Here is a 17,811-nt window from a genome sequence, read left to right as displayed (position 1 = left end):
AGTGCAGGTCAAATTTTCAAATTGTCCAGTCCCTGCTGGAGCTAGGCAGTGCAGAGACAATGAAAAACAGTTACTGGGGGAAAATGGTATTTGAATATTCACAAAGTTTCAGCTTAATTCTAGGACAGATCTGCATGTTAGTTCTTATTTTATCTTTATTGATCCATCCATCTTTCATCCTTAATGGAAACATCATCTTAACTTTCAATACACGCTGTGGCTTTGTAGAGCCCTGAAGAGTTCTTTGCTACAATTTGACAATGTGTCTAGAGATTGCATGCAGGGCTAGGATCCAGAACTTCCAAGTTATAATCCCTGATTTGCTGTGTGACTTTAAGTCACAGGTTATGTTCCCCGTTGTCTCAATTTGCACATCTGTAAAATTAGGATGATAGTATTTACCTACTCTTCAGGCATGTTGTGCAGTTTCAGTAGTTCTAATTATCCAGCTGTTTCAATACTGCACACATCACCATACTGCACATATCACCATACTAACTAGCATGTTTATAAAGAATTTTGAAAATATGAAGCACCATAGGGCCCAGTCCTGTGAAGTGTTGGGCATCCTCAACTCTAACTAATAACACTCGGAGTTGAGGATGCTCAGCACCGTGCAGGATGTAGCCCTAAAAGTACTAAAGTATGTTTATGATCAGGAGCATTAACTATTCACAAGTAACATTTGTCCAAAACTCTCCAGAAATTCAGAAGCAAGAACCAAGGATGAGTTATTACTCCAAACAAACTAGTCTCCGGAAAGACACATTTTCCCCATTACTGTACCTGAGAAAGATATTAAGTGGAATTTTCCAGTCTCCTCTCTAAAGAACACCTCTCTAACCTGCCCTCCCTCTCCCCCCAAGCTGAAAAGAACAGCCACTGACTACATAGAGTAGTGGAACTGCTGCTAACACAGAACCTGACTGACTGATGAAGTGTCAACATGACACTTCCCAAAAAACTTTTCTCCTATGGAACACAAGACTTTACTTAGCACCTTGAAAATAGGACTGGTACTGAGCTTCTAAATGTTTAGTGAAATCTGCTTTTATTTTTAAATATACAGTTATATAGTAAAATGTAATATTACCATTTGGGAAGTGATTTTTTTAAGCCCTCCAGTGTCTCTACCGATATTATAATTACAGGATGTAGGTGATAGTTGTGGCCTGTTTCTTATATTTTCACTTCGTGAAGAGTTTACTTTGTGTAATCGCTCAGAGCTAGGTGGTGGCTTTAGGCACTTCAGGTGGGAGATATGCTGCAACACCTCAGGAATAGCCTTTGGAGGCACTGTGACTCTCAGACACCCTCAGAGGCACAGTTCCCTCCCTCCTTGGATGGTGGTGGGAGTTGAGTAGCAATTTGCTGCTGGCTTAAACCAGTATTGGGGGACAGAGCCAAGACTCTGGACACTCCCTGTCCACCGGTGAATAAGCGTGTGTATGCCCAGACCCAAGGTCCAGGTAGGCAAACACAGGAAAATACAAGGTGGTCTTGAGAGAGGGGAGCGTTTCCTTACTCTTCCCTATTCCCTTCCCTAACTCAAAACTAATCCACTTGGTCAAAGGGTCCAAGTCACAAGTGAATCCCTCAGATTTTTACTTTGTGCATGTGGCTGTGATCCAAGGAGTAAGGCAGGCATCTATACTCAGAATTAAAGCTACATGTTAAAGCTACCTTTGGAATGTCTGATTTATTAATTATTATTAATAATCATTTGTATGGACCAGGACTCCATTGTGCTAAGCAATGTATAAACACAGAACAAAAATGGCATCACTATTGCAAAGCCAACAGTTACCAAGAGTTACCCCACAGTATCTCAAATACTGCTGCTATTTCCTCTTTTAAGTGTAAGGAGAAATTGATATCTTGGACAGTCTGCTGTAACAGCTGGCACACAATTACCCTTTTTAAGTGGGGGCCAATAGAACTGAGAGGTCAGGGGGATGTAGCCTCACCCCCTTCTCTGTCAGCTGAATTACTGTTTACCACCAGTACAGAAATTAATATTAAAAAAAGTCCTTTCAATACTGGGAGTTATTTTAAATGCTTTGAATCTTATCAGCACTGCAGAGGCAAACAGAGCTAAGCAATAAAGCTGGATTTTATTCTAGTTCATGCATCAACAACAGGAACAGGAAACAAAACATACTGGCCTAGGACTCAGGGGACCTGGACTCCACACAGGCTGTGTGTGTGACCTTGGTTAAGTCACTGAGTCTCAGTTCCCCACCCATAAAATGGGGATAACGATACTTCCCTACCTTGCGGGGAGGGGGGAGTTGTCAGAATCAATACATTAATAACTATGACAGGAGAGGGCAAACTTTTTGGCCCAAGCGCCACATCTGGGTATGGAAATTGTATGATAGGCCATGAATGCTCACAAAATTGGGAGTGGGTGCGGGAGGGGGTGAAGGCTCTGGGTGGAGCTGGAAATGAGGAGTTCAGGGTCTGGGAGGGGGCTCTGGACTGGGGCAGGGGGTTGTGGTGCAGGGGGCATGAGGGCTCCAGCTGGGGATGCGAGTTTGGGGGTGCAGGAGGGTGCTCTGGGCTGGGACTGAGGGGCTCGGAGGGCAGGAGGGGGATCAGAAGTAGGGCAGCGGGTTGGGGTGCAGAAGGGGGCCAGGGATGCAGGCTCCGGGTGATATTTACCTCACGCAGCTCCCAGAAACAGTGGCATGTCCCTCTCCAGCCCCTATGCAGAGGCATAGTCAGACAGGTCTGCACACTGCCCCATCCGTAGGCACCACCCTGCAACTCCTATTGGCTGTGGTTCATGGCCAATGGGAGCTGCAGAGCTGGTGCTTGGGCGGGAGCAGTATATGGAGCCCCTTGGCTACCCCTACGCATAGGAGTTGGAGGGGGGACATACCACGGCTTCCAGGAGCCACGTGGAGTCACAGCACACATGGACCGGGGCAAGCCCCAGACCCCACTCCCTGGCAGGAGCTCGAGGGCTGGATTAAAATATCTGAAGGGTTGGATGTGGCCCCTGGGCCATCGTTTGCCCACCCCTGAACTATAAGGTGCTCAGATTCAATGGTTATGGGGGCCACATAAGTACCTAAATATAGACCAGAATTGTTTACTAAACTCCAGTTAGTGAACCCTGTGCAAGCTGGTTGAAAGCAATAGCAGTAGAGCTTCACTTATGTCACTGACGGCAGAACTTGGTCTGCAAAACCATTATTACTCGTGATGAGATACAAGCAGGGGAAAAAAATCTGCTTGGATTCTCAGATCTTGGGTTGAGGGTGCAGAGCTGACAGTTAGTTAAAAAGACAAACACACACCTTTGCTTGTAACCCGAGCATATTAGATATGTAGCTCATCATGAGTCAATAAACATGGACTCATATTCAGAGCAGAACTGGACTTCAGTTTTTAAACAAATACATATGTGAGTTTTACAAGCTCACATCTGAATATCAAAGCCAAATCAAATAACCCAGCTGTCCTACCTCTTACCAGTTTGATTATAATTTTCTCCAAAGTGTAATCAGCAATTTTGGGAGACCCCATTTTCCCTCCTTTATTCCTAAGTGGTTTTCAACTCTCCTGTAAAATTGACTTTGAAGTAGTTTTTTTCCCTTTGGGATCCTTACAAAAAATCCCAAAATGTGTAATTTTGCCAAATTGTGGCCTGATTAATACTATGGAGGAAAAAGCAGAAATAATTTACAACATTTCTCCAGAGATTTCACCCCCTTCTCCTCCTGTCCTCAGGTCATCCCTTGGAATGCATACAGAAACCTGGAAAATATATAGAGCATGGACTATTCCCATGTGTTTATTCTAGGTCATAAAAAAGATTTTCAAACATTCAAGGCAAGAATGTAAAGTTAACTATTTAATTGCTTAATTAGCTAGTTCCCCCATGCTTCCTGAACAGAAAGCTAAAATCCCGATTGTCTTCTAGCATGCACACACACACACACACACACACACACACACACACACACACACACACACACACACACACACACACACACACACACTCTATATGAGGGAGATCAATATCTGAAATAGTATAGAGAAAGAACACTGTGAAAATTATGCCATAAACATTATATATACATATATTATACACCAAAAACCGGCATTGAAATATGATTAAGGTTGAAAAATTAAGCACTCAGATGTTAGGACAGGGGTGGGCAAACTATGGCACGGGGGCCACATTCGACCCTCCAGACATTTTAATCTGGCCCTCGAGTTCCCAGAGTGGGGTCTGGGGCTTGTCCTGGTCCGTGTGTGCTGTGGCTCCACACAGCTCTTGGAAGCTGTGCTATGTTCCCCCTCTAGCTCCTACATGTAGGGGAAGCCAGGAGGCTCCATATGCTGCCCCCACCCCAAGCGCTGGCTCTGCAGCTCCCATTGGCCTGGCCATGAACCACAGCCAATGGGAGCTGTAGGGGTGGTGCCTGCGGTTGGGGCACAGTGCAAAGCTGCCTGGCCGTCCCTCCATATAGGAGCGAGAGGGGGGACATGCCGAACATGCCACTGTTTCCAGTAGCTGAGTGAGGTAAGGACCACCTGGAGCCTGCTCCCCTGGCCCCCTCCTGCACCCTAACCCCTGCCCTAACCCTGATCCCCCTCCTGCCCTCTGAACCCCTCAGTCCCAGCCCAGAGCACCCTCCTGCACCCCCAAACCCTCATCCCCAGCCCCACCCCAGAACCTGCATCCCCAGCTGGAGCCCTCACTCTCCCCCCCCACCCCAACCCCCTGCCCCAGTCCAGTGCCCCTTCCCAGACCCTGAACTCCTCATTTCTGGTCCCACTCTAGAGCCCTCACACACACACCCCGCACCCCAACCCCCAATTTTGTGAGCATTCATGGCCCGTCATACAATTTCCATACCCAGATGTGGCCCTCGGGCCAAAACATTTGCTCACCCCTGTGTTAGGAAATGCCAGAATAAATGTTGCCTGTTGCAGCCCTGCCTGTAATTCATATGTATTTACATTTGTAAAGTCATGTAGTCCCCACAGACTTGATGGTGCTGATGATCTTGCATTTACAGCATGCTTTTCTAATCTAATAGTAAAGTCTTCAAAGTACTTTGTGAGCCATTTGGTTGAAAAGCGTGCTATAAATGTAAGATCCACAACAGTGGAGGTGAGGTGAGTTTTATTTAAAGCCCAAAATTGACATCACCACAAATATGCAAGAAACTAAATGCAACAAAACTAATATAAAAAATATAAAATCTCCACTTTTAATAAGAGAATGTAGCCCTGATTCAAGGAAGGATATTCTACACATTTTTTTAAAAGAAAGAATAAGCTATTAATAACTATTGTCACTGTTTTCAAGGTAAATGCACCTTTCACCCCTTTATGGGGGTCTTCACGGCCTCCTTAAGACCACCCACTTACGACTCAGGCCGCTAGCAGTCACCCTTCTTGGGGCAAAGTCCAATGATATTCTTCCTTTTGGACGAAGATTTAAACTGCAGAATTCTGCAATTTACTGTGATCACTTCACAATGTCTGACTTTAGTTCAGCATCTACCATCCTGTTCCCTCAGGGGCAACTAGTGACCAGCCAGCCTTCATAAAGCAAAGTATTCTCTATTCAGAACAAAAGCATTGCAGAGGAAACCTGTCTTTGAATCATCAGCAGCTTCTCTGCAGGTGTGGCTTACAAGGTTTCCACCTGGATACCATGGCAGATTTTAAAGTATTTCAGGTCCTCTCATAGGACCTGTGCCTCTGGTCACAGTGTCATGTCAGTCAGTTCTCGGAAAGAGTGTGTGAGAAAAGACATACCTCCTGATGTAAGGGAATCTTACAGTATCTCTAAAGGGTATGTCCTCACAGTGGTAATGAAACTATGTGGTTTCTCCAGCTACATCACATACAAACTCTGACACAATAACAGATTAATTAAAGAAAGAGTTTCCTTTCTAGGGAAAAAAAAAAAGTCCACCATAACTGGAACATTAGAGGGGTTTTTTTTTAAATAAAATTGTGACAAAAGAAAATTAAGGCCCCCGATCCTGCAGTGAGCTCCATGAAGGCAAGTCCCCTTCAACCACATAGAGGCCCACTGAGGTTAGTGGGGTTTCCCCTGCAGGGAATAGTTTGCAGGATCAGGACATAAATAATTTTGTATCTGACAAAACGACAAATCAGTTAAAATAGATAAAATAATCTTGTCAAGAAAAAGGAGACAAAGTGAGTAAATTGCTTACCAAAGGGTGTTCATTTTAGAATGGATTTTATAAAAGAAAAGCCCAATATTAGAAACATTGCTGGGAAATTTTAAACATATTATAAGGCTATTCCTCTCAACTAGTTCAAAAAGAAGTATTTATAAAAAGTCTCTGGATAATATTAATTTACTTAAATGAGACCACCAATAACAAAATTCATCTTTTGAGGAAGTTGTCAATGAAATCTTTTTGCTTCCTTCTAATGCAGCCCTTAGACCAGAATTTTACAAAATAAGTAAAAAAAATACACTTATTGTTGTGCTGTTGCAAATCTGTAATGTTCTGAGTTCAGAGTTACCCATGAAAATGATGATGAATACAATATTTCAATTAAAGGGAAAGTTAACTTTGAGATCAAAATACTATCTAGTGTTCTGGCTTTAAAGCTGGAGGATCTCCTTCCTAATTAAATACACAGAGACTAGGCTTGTTTTGTCAAAATATGACACTCCTTTGACACTGTTAGAGTCCTAAATGTCCCGCACATCGCTCAGTAAATAACAAAGCTCTTCAATGAGACTGTTCTTATGCTTAACACTTTACTGGACTGAAGTCTGACCCCGACATAATTTTGTCACTTAACACAGAGAAAGTCTTTGACTCAGTTGAGTGGAACTATTAGTTTGAGGTGATGCAATGAATAGGAATAAATGACGACTTCTTAAACTAAACTGACCCTGTACAGTCCTCTTAGTGCTTCCCTGATAATGAATGGCAGGCGAACAAAGAGTTTCAATTTAATTAGGTGCAAGGCAAAGATACCCCTTCTTCTTATTTGATCTTTCTCTTGAAATCATTGCATGTATGATTAGGGTAAAAGCGCAGTAAGTTTAGACAAGCCCTAAGATACTAATAGATCCCAATTTTACTGTGATTTAAGTCAAAGGAAATTTTATCACTGACTTCAGTGGGAGCAAGATCAAGCCCTAAATAAATAAGCAAAGCCATTCAAGCACAAGAAGAAAGCTATATCTTCAGTGTTGCAGTAGAAGCATAATATTTCTTACTATGCAAGGCTTTCTAGAAGAAGTGGGCTTTTGGGAGAGATTTCAATTAAATCCCTTTGTTCCAAGAGTGCAAAAATACAACATAGTTTTTTATTCTTCTTGAGACCATGCAAATATTGGGTGACTACCCAAGTATTGTTCTCTTTGTTATGTTGTGTTTACTGGTAACTAGTTTTTCTTTTCTGTTTAGTTAGTTAACATTGCTTCATTTTCCATTTAACATACAAAGAGCAAGGATGAGGATGTGGATTTGAAAACTCTGTACATTATAAACAGTTTTTTTGTTTGGGGCTTTTTGGACAAAGCAACAGAAATAGTTTCAACAAAACGAAATACTGGCTTTGCAGGATATTCAAATTCAGATATTTGAAGCCCTTTCCAAATTTATAATTCAGTATTAGCAGTGAATAGATCCAAAACAGTGATTATGTCTTAAAATTTCTATATTTCATTCTTTATAGATTACGGACCTACGCTGATGAAAGGGATAGTAGCATTTATTTCTGTTAAAGCCCACCTGAAGAATATGCTGTCACTTGTGGATATGTATTGCCACTGTGTATTCTGTTTATTAGCATCCGGACTTCTGGTGGACTCATCAACATATTTGGGTCCCTTGAGGAAGTAGAAATTCCGGGGCAGAACCTGGGGTCCAACTGATCTGCATGGAGTGCTGGGAGGTTTTTTTTGGTATACATCCATATGTGGCAGCGCTTTGACAAATGTGTTGTAAAAAACTCACCTTAGCACTCCTCTGATCCTGCTGTTTCTCTGCATAGGATCTACACTCAAAAGTTACACCGGTGTAGCTCTCTCTCTCTCAGGGTGTGAAAAATCCACACCCCTGAAAGATGCAGTTAAGCCAACCAGACAGCACTAGGTCGCAGAGCGTGAATAATCTGAACCTTATTCAGTAGTTTACTATAAAAAAGTGCTGTGGGGCGAGGAGGAGTGAGTTACTATTGAATCTCCATTGTAAATTTTCATATTTCTAGTTTAAAGATGGATTATCCTGAACTGGGATAAAGGTCTGTGACAGAATGTATCCCTATGTTCACACCCACACATTATTGTAATAATTTTTGTACAAGGTATGTCTTGTAAGGTATTATCTGAAAACTCATAATTTGCTGGTCAATATTGTCTGAATAAAATAGATGTGGTAACATTATATGTGAAGTTATAAGATTTCACTGTATGATGTTATTAACATATGCTAAACAAGCAGTTGTTGGCAAACAGGTCTGTCCTGAACAAAGGAATGTGTGTTCTTCTTAATTTGCATTTAATCAGTGAACAGAGAGTCACCAAGCGGGAAGAGGAGACAAAGGAAGTTCAAAAAGGTGAGAAAAAAGCAATCCTTCCCCACAGACTTTTTGTCCCCTGATGGAAATATTTTTCAAGAGGGGGACTGAAATGATAAAAAGGAGGGACAAACACCCCAAGGCACACCCCATCTCTCTGCCAGTCAATTCACTGCATCTGAAGAAACAAAGTAAGCAATCTTTGGACTGGGATGGGGTCCTGACCTAAGACATTTGGTCAGTAAGACTGCTGAAAGCATGTGGTGAGAAAACTCTGCTGTGAATTTAATATAGGTTGTTAAGTTAGGCACACATTGCATTTTATCTTTACTTTCCTTGTAACCATTTCTGACTTTTATGCCTCATAAATTATGCTCACTTAAAATCTCTCTTTGTAATTAACTTGTTTTACTGTTTTATCTGTTTTAAATTGTTTTACTGTTTTAAATTGAATTGTCTGGGAAACTCCATTTGGAGTGGCAAGTTATGTGCATATTATTTCTATTAAGGAAATAATAGATTTAATATAGCTTGTATTGTCCAGAAGCGGCCTGGGCAGTACAGGACATACATTTCTGGAGGAAAATCTAAGATTGGGGATGTGCTGAGGTCATCCTAAAATATAAACAAGGCAGGTGAGAGCCAAAGTGTAACCCAAATGTGGCTGGCAGACTGCTCATTAGTCTAGATTGTATCCTAGATTAATCTAGATCCCGCACCTTGGTATGTCACAGGATCCTTCCTTTGACTCCCCATGTAGGTGACTGGTATTACTGGGCCTGGAAAGATGGAGGCCCACCCCACTATGTGAGGAATAGACAAATGGAGGCAAACTGCCAATAGAATATTGTATGTTAACTCTTTCTGAATACTGGTCTGATGCTTTGTAACACCAAACAGGTATACTAGGGAGCAGAGAGAAATATACTAGGGGAGCAGAGAGAAAAAATAATATGTTTTATTATATCACTGTCCCCTATCTACAGAACTGGCAAAGCAGAGCTGCCCCACTTCCAACCCACAAAAAGAAAAATCAGTACCCTGAAATTCAAGTTCTGCAAAAGGAAGTTTCCTATTAAAATTTTCCACTAAGTCTGTTTTAAAAGTTTCTATTCTGGGCTAGTTCTATGAGACCATTGGCTTAGGTATTAAATATTTCACTATACTGGATGGAAACAAAGTGACATATTTTGCTTTGTAGGACTGTTTGTATAGTTTGGGATTTAGTTGTTTATGTGTGCTGGTTTCGGTTGTGCTTTATGTGAAAATTTACTGAAAAAGAAAAATGGTAGCATGATAATTTCCAAGTTTCACTCACAAATAATTGCAAAGTTAAAGTCAGAAGTTGTGCACCGTCCTAATAGACACTCACTCTCTCTCACACACACACACAAACATCACACATGATTTATTCCTTAAGTAGTTGTTACTTTTAACCAGCGCCAGTGCTAGCCCATTGGGGCCTTAAGCTGGAATATTTTGGGGCTTCCCCATACTAACACAGGCAAGTTCTTACAATACAAATGAATAGGGGGCACTCTGGAGCTTCTCAGATCCCTGAGCAATTGCTTAGTCTGGTTATGCCTAGCTCTGGCTCTGCTTTTAACCCTCTGCCAACAACTTAACAGGGATACAAACTCATTTCTACTAGATAAACCAAGTGCAGCAAATTGCAATGCACCAGCAACATTTATGGAATCAGACAAAATTGTGACAAAGTTAAGTAAACAAACTTTTTTGTTTAGATTTTACTTATTTATAATAATAAAAAAAATCAAAACCCAGTGACGGAATGTTGTGTACACCAGGAAGTCAAAGTCATGTTTACAACATTGACAGATGATTCCAATTACCCAAATAACTAACAAGTGACATTGTATTCATCAAATTAATTCTCATGCATTTGGGAAATGTCAGTTCTGTTTGTAATAATATAGAACCTGAAAGTCATTGGATGTTCTATAGAAAATATACATTTTAGTTTATGGTTACCAGCACTTCTAATTAGCAAAAACAAAAACCATTTATTTAGAACAGAATCTGTTCCATCATCTCATTTAGTAGTAAACCAATCGGATTACTCATGAGCAAGATACTGCACAAAGGCTCTAGTCCAGAAAGCTGCTCCAGAAAGGCAGGCTGAAGTCAGTGGAGCTCTTCAGAAGCACAGAAGTCCATCCTGTCCTAACAACGTAATTAAAATTGGCAGAATCAGGCCCTTAAGAGACCTGGCAGAGGGATGGCATAGAGTCAATACACCAGGCCTACAACAATCAGAATTCACTCTATGTAAAATTCCCAAGAAGCTAGCTAAACCAGCTCTCTGTCTACTTTGTACCTCAACAGCAGCACAAAGGAGTTGGAACAGAACCAGAATTGGGACCATTAGACATATGGAGCCATTAAATGGAAGCCCATACCTTACATCGCTCTGTATACAGTAGATAGTCATAAAAATTAACTACAAATTACCTCATTAACTTGCTTTTTGTCCAAATGGAAAACTTGACCAGAACTTGTTGAGGCAATTTCTTCGTAGACCTTGTAACCAATATGTGACCTATCATCACAGTCTCCAGTCAACACAAATACAACCTGTCGTTTAAAAAAGAAAAACACACAAAGGAAATGAAAATATAGTCAGTCAGCACCTATGGCAAACCTCAGTGGGAAAACTCTTACTCTCAAACGTAACAGCAAAGTATGCCAGAAAAATTGAAAGGTTCTCACTGTTCTGTGCGATGGACAGCCATTTTATTTTTGATTAATGTACTCTGAGTTCTGTACAAATGAGATGAACACCCCAAAAAAGGCAGGTAAGGGATTTGGAGCAGAGCTGGATTCTGTACCTACTCCATACATAATACTCTAAATTATTTCAATGTTATTTTTTTCAATTGGAGTTCCATATGGAAGACAAAGCCCATCAGGATTGAGTGATGGAAAGTGACTCATTGATTGAAGAAAACAGACATACAGAAATCATGTCAAGAGGGGATGAAATAATAAATCTTATGTCAGTACTTTTTATTCCCAGAGTAATCAGTATTATAACTCTCAGATGAATCCACAGACACCAATGCAACTTCCAAAAGGGCCAAGACGACAAATATTGGCAGTGGAATATCTTACAGTATTTAACTAATAACCTTAATTAATGTCCCTTTAATTTCAATTTTTATTAATCAGACCGATTTAATTTACAACAAAATAAACACTAGTTGCTAGACTAGCAACAGCATGACCTCTTTTACAGAGAGATATCACAAATATCTTGGAAAGGAGTTTTTCTGGACAATGCTGCTACTGCATTGGTAGTAAATGGGTAAATAAACAGGAATGGTAGAATAGGAATCGTCTCCTTACCTGTGACTGCTTCTGCTGAATGAGCTGCAGTACTTCATGTGTCAGCCTATAATCTTTGGATCGTGCATCAGTAAATACATAGATAAAAGAACCAGGCAGAGAAATTTCTAGAGCAATTTTGATTGCACCAATGCTCATCTCTGGACAGTCACCACCACCCTATTCACAATTAGAGAAAGAAAGAAAGAAAAAACAATCACAAGAAAGAAAAATGGATGTTAGCTATAATAATTGGTTTCTTTTGCAGAAAGACCAAGGCAGAGTTCTTTTCCAGCTTCTAGCATTTTATCCTTTTTTTAAATTCACAGCCTTGCATGGTTTCTGAAAAATACTTATTTTATTTAAAAAAAAAAAGAGCAAGCCAAGTTTTAAAACTTCCCATTGATGGTCAAGTTCTAAAGAAAATGCAATAAAGATACTAATAATCAAACTACACGAAATACGACAAGTACATGTCCACCTCTGCAAGAGCATGTCTGAGCAGGGGTGCTAGTAACAATGAGGAATGCATAACACACTGACTGATCTATTCCTTCCTACCCACACCATACCCAGAATCTACCTGGCATTGTACACAATGGGCCATGTTCTGTTCTCTGTTACCCAGGCAAAAACCTGGTTTAGCTACACTGGTTAGATTTACACCTAGATAACTGAGAGTAAGGGAAATAGCTCAATTAGTTTATAGTTGGTTTTTATGTATATGCGCACATGCACATTCACACACACACACACACACGCACACACACACGCACGCACCCAAGAAAGAACTAAGGTAAAGAAATGAGTTCTGTGTTCAGTTCTGAAAGTGATTAGTTTCACAATCATTCTTATCTCTTGTGGGAGTGAGATTTGTAGTTTAGATCCAGCTCCCATGAAATCTCTATCTCTTGCAGTTACAAGCCTCCCTTACTGGTGACAATGTAATTGTTCCAGTGGCACATAGCCCTACCGGGAGGTCATGAATATAAAGGGAGAAAAGTGATCTCTCAAGTAGCCAGGACAATCCTATGGAGGACTTTGAATATCAGAACAGCGAGACCTTGAACTAGACTCTGCACTGGGGGGCAGAGTGGATAAAAATCAATGATTATATATATATATATAAATAAAAAAATCAGATTTTTTTATTTAAATTGGATTTTTTTGATAAAATGCTTTTTGAGGAAAAAACCTATCTAAAGATAGTTTTAATTAAGATACATTATAGCTCAAAGATATCTCATCATAGAATAGGGATTATAAATTCTAATTCTATAGTATGAGACAATATATTCATGTAATGTTTAAGAAAAGCTTTGTAAATGAGTTCCAATAGTTCATGGATTAGGAACCCAATCTTACGGGGTTCCACAGACACAGGATAGATTATTTAGGTTAATCTTTCTATCTACCCAATGGGACTCAGTGCTAAGTCTAGAAGATACCATCAGAAATGTTTAATTTTGCAGTTCTCAAATATGCATTTGTGTCTCCACAGGGAACATGCTTGTTAACAGCAAAAAATGTTTTTAAATAAATAAATAAATAATATAGAGAGGTGAGACATAACAGACCTCAACTCTATCGTTCCTCTGCAAATGTGTGTACACAGAGTCAATCCCTTACCTCTCTCTAAAAATGCAAAGCTTCAAAAAGTTCAATGAATAGAAGATTGAGGGGGGGGGGGGGCGCAGAATAGACCTGGATAAGGAGAAGAAGGCTGGAGATAAATATGAGAAGCGAAGGACATTTGCTTTTTTGTCAAAATATTATATGTTTGCTGTGGAAGAAAAAAATCCAGAATACATAACATTGTTGTTTTAGTTAAATAAAACAATTTAAATGTCTTTCTGGTGATGTTCTCCTCCTAATACAGCATGGCAAGAAAATCTTCCCAATATTAATGATTACCCTGTTAAATTGGAGATAGTTCACTCCCAATTACTTCATAAATATCTGCTTCAATTACCTTTGGTAAATGAAATAACCAAACAATCATTACTTTTACAGCTATATCAGAAAATGAATCTGATAAGTTTTCAAAATAGATCACTTTTTAAAAATGTATATTGTGTACCTTCTAAAAATGAAACCGACATCTATCTCTGTGTTGTGAAGAATATGTATTAAGGTTATAACAACCAACAATAATGCACTTTTATGTAGAAAACTATGATTAAATCGAGTCTTGCTGACTAGTGATTTAAATCATGATTTATCAAATCCATCCTGCTGGGGGAGAACCAGTATATGGAGCTTAGGCCAGTGGTTACAGGGGATGTGTTCAAAGTAACCTGTGTTCCTAAGCAGGCGGCTTCAGAATTTATACTAGTTGGAAGTTGTTGAGGTTTTTTTGGGTGGGGAGGAGGGGTGTTTAATCAAAATATTAAGTATTGCTAAGTTTAACATTATCTAAGGGCTGGTCCAGACTAGAGGGGGGGAAATCGATCTTAGATACGCAACTTCAGCTACGTGAATAACGTAGCTGAAGTCGAATATCTAAGATCGGATTACTCACCCGTCCAGACGGCGCGGGATCGATGTTCGCGGCTCTCCGTGTCGATTCCGGAACTCCGTTGGGGTTGATGGAGTTCCGGAATCGATGTAAGCGCACTCGGGGATTGATATATCGCGTCTAGATTAGACACGATATATCGATCCCCGAGCAATCGATTTTAACCCGCCGATACGGCGGGTAGTCTGGACGTACCCTAAGAGTCAGTTTCTCTGCTTAATTTAAAATTTATGGAAAAATAACAAACAAAAGTTCATATTTCTTGCACAAATATAATGTTTGCCTGTGGAAGACAGAACTTTCAAAGCATCTGAACTATGCATCACATCCCTGCAAGAGATGAGAATGACAAGAAACCTCACCATTTTTTGAAGTAAATGCAAAACTTAGGCCTTGTTTGCTCTTGAAGCGTTACAGCAAGAGGGGGTTCTCCTGTCAGCATAGTTACTCCACTTCCACAAGAGGTGGTAGCTAGGTCAATGGAAAAATTCTTCCATTGACCAAGTACTGTCTACAGTGGAGGTTAGGTCTGCTTAACTATGTGACTCGGAGGGGCGGATTTTTCACACACCAGGGAGATGTAGCTATGACGATGTAAATTTTCAGTGTAGACCAACCCTTATTTCTTATACTTAGCTTTCCCATAGTAAATTCTTCACACACATACCCACACACACACACCTCAACACACACAAACAAATCTCTGTAATTAAACTACCTCTCCAGGTTGAGAAAAAAGAAAAATATAATGTTATTGTTTTTTCTATACTTTGGAGGCAGTCCAATATCACAGTGAAGGAGAGATTAATAAGACTGGGACTTTTCAGCTTGGAAAAGAGACAACTAAGGGGCAATCTGATTGAGAGCTATAAAATCATGATTGGTGTGGAGAAAGTTGTGACGGTTTCGGTCACAGAGACCTCCTTGGTACTGTCATCTGATGTGCTGAAATTACCTCTGAGCCCGTTTTCCCTGTCAGCTTGGAACTCCAGAACCCTGACTTGTTGAGCCAGTCATGCAAGCCTGCTGCAACACAGACGCAGGTCTGAAACACGCCCCCAAAGCTGCAGGCTTTAACTGAAAACGACTCCGCAGGTTACCTATCTCCAGCACCCAGACACCCAGCTCCTGGTGGGATCCAAATCTCAAATAAATCTGTTTTACTCTATATAAAGCTTATATAGGGTAAACATAAATTGTCTGCCCTCTGTAACACTGATAGAGAGATATGCACAGCTGTTTGCTCCCCCAGGTATTAATCACTTACGCTGGGTTCAATAATAAACCAAAATGATTTTATTAAGAATAAAAATTAGGATTTAAGTGGTTCCAAGTAATAACAGACAGAACAAAGTAAGTCACCAAGTAAAATAAAGCAAAAACACGCAAGTCTAAGCCTAATACATTGAGAAATTGAATACAGGTAAATTTTGCCCTCAGAGATGTTCCAATAAGCTTCTTTCACAGACTAAACTCCTTCTTAGTCTGGGCCCAATCCTTTCCCCTTTCTTGTTAGTTCCAGCTCAGGTGGTAAGTAGGGGATTTCTTATGACTGCAGCCTCCTTTGTTCTTTTCCACCCCCTTTTATAGTTTTGGCATGAGGCGGGAATCTTTTGTCTCTCTGGGTCCCCACCCTTCCTTTGTTAATCACTACACACAGTGTTCCCAGTACAGCAGGAAACAGAAAACACAAAGGGCTGCCTTCTCAAAAGGTAGATCACATTACCAAAAAAAATGATGGAGGAGAGCAGCTTTACATATCAAACTTTTCCTAATGAAAAATTCCTTTAGTTTTTTTTTTCTAACTTGCAATTAAAAATGCCTATAGTAACGTCCTGAACTTCCCTGGAAAACTAGTGTTAGGTTCAGTCTAGTTTGGACAAGCACCCAGGAGCTCCAATTAAATATCTGAATTTATCTGAACTAGCCACATTTCTGAGGCCTACATTTAGCCTTGGTTTAACTCAACTGATTTCAAATAGAGTTGCACCCACTTATACTACAGCTGAATTTGGCCCTTAGTGTGCAAAATCTGACTGGAAACATCATTAGAAAAGACTCTTCTCATTAAAACAGTGATAATTTTTCTATTGGGCTCTATTAAATTAAGCACAATCAGGGGCTCCTTCTATAACTATTAGCAGCTGAAAGCCTGTGCTGTCACACTGCTATAATTCAGAAAATCCTGTGTAAAAAAGCCAAAATTGGTTGAGATCTTAAAAACTGGATAGTAACAAACATGGCGTTGGTCTTGCTTTGAGTTGGGGTTGTTCCTCCTTTGAGTAGGGGGGTTGGACTAGATGACCTCTTGAGGTCTCTTCCAACCCTAATCTGCTATGAATCCCAGTGATGACTGAATCTGGTGATAGTCTAAACAAAAAGAGCTCATGCTTTTCAGCTATTTCCATTGCTTCACACTGACTCAACAAACATTGTAGGCTTCAGAGTGATGTTTGAGGTTATTGTGTGTGGTGACTGTGTTATATGAGTGATTGCATTGATTTGTATGTGGGTTGTATTGTGCTCAGAAAGTTGCGTAGATTTGTGCAGGTGGTGAATGAGGGGTGCGTGCTACTTTGAGGGGCTATTTGTGGTTGGAGTTATTGTGTATGCTGGTTGTGTTTTTGTGTGGATGATTGTATTGATTTGTGTCTGAGGGGGTTATGCTGGGAGATTTGTGATTTGCATTCAGGGATGAAATCTTGGCCCTACTGAAATCACTGGAAGTTTTGTCATTGACTTCAGTGGGACTAGGATTTCATCCCTGGTTTCAGCTCCAACTGCTAGAGTAGCAAGAACTCACCTTTCCAGAAAGTATGTAAGAGAAGCTGGGAAATTTCCTTTTCGAAATATGCAAAGTCAGGGGTTTTTCCCCCAAGGTTTGTTGATTTAAGCAAAGTATACCCTTTTTTACATACTCAGCTCTAGGGTGACCACACAGCAAGTGTGAAAAATTGGGACGGGGGTGGGAGGTAATAGGAGCCTATATAAGAAAAAGACCACAAAATTGAGACTGTGTCTATAAAATTGGGACATCTGGTCACTCTACTCAGCTCATCCTTTTAGGATGCATGTTCCCTTCCATACAACTGGAAAGGAATCTATCTGGAGAATTTCATCTTTTGGAATATTCTTTTGAATAGATCACCGACTTAGCAGAACTTCGATGAGAATGCCACAAAATACAGTTCCCCCTTTTAAACTTCATGTAGATTTGAGAAACACGCTGCTTATATGAAGAAAGAATAGGATCACTGTACAATTAGGGAAGAAGAGAGTCAAGTGGTTTTTTTTCATATCCTGCCACCATTCAGTGCACAAAATTCACATTTAAGTCAATGGGTGCATTGCATTAAAAATAAAAAAGATGATGGTAATATATAGATAATAGTCATTTCACCCTCTCT

General features: G+C 40.3%; 1 protein-coding gene across 1 annotated transcript in view; it reads right to left on the bottom strand.

The window, feature by feature from the left end:
- Positions 1-17,811, bottom strand: part of HMCN1 (hemicentin 1) — a 316,507-nt gene that overhangs the window by 242,246 nt on the left and 56,450 nt on the right. Inside the window, exons 3-4 of the mRNA XM_050961493.1 lie at positions 11,908-12,066; positions 11,014-11,136 (exon numbers count right to left, since the gene is read on the bottom strand). Of these exons, the coding sequence (XP_050817450.1) occupies positions 11,014-11,136; positions 11,908-12,066 (282 nt within the window). The remainder of the gene's footprint in view (positions 1-11,013; positions 11,137-11,907; positions 12,067-17,811) is intronic.

This window comes from Gopherus flavomarginatus, chromosome 7, assembly GCF_025201925.1.
Source record: "Gopherus flavomarginatus isolate rGopFla2 chromosome 7, rGopFla2.mat.asm, whole genome shotgun sequence".
Taxonomy (NCBI): Eukaryota; Metazoa; Chordata; order Testudines; family Testudinidae; genus Gopherus; species Gopherus flavomarginatus.
Note: the sequence above shows the minus strand (reverse complement) of the source record. Positions and strands in the feature narration are given on the sequence as shown.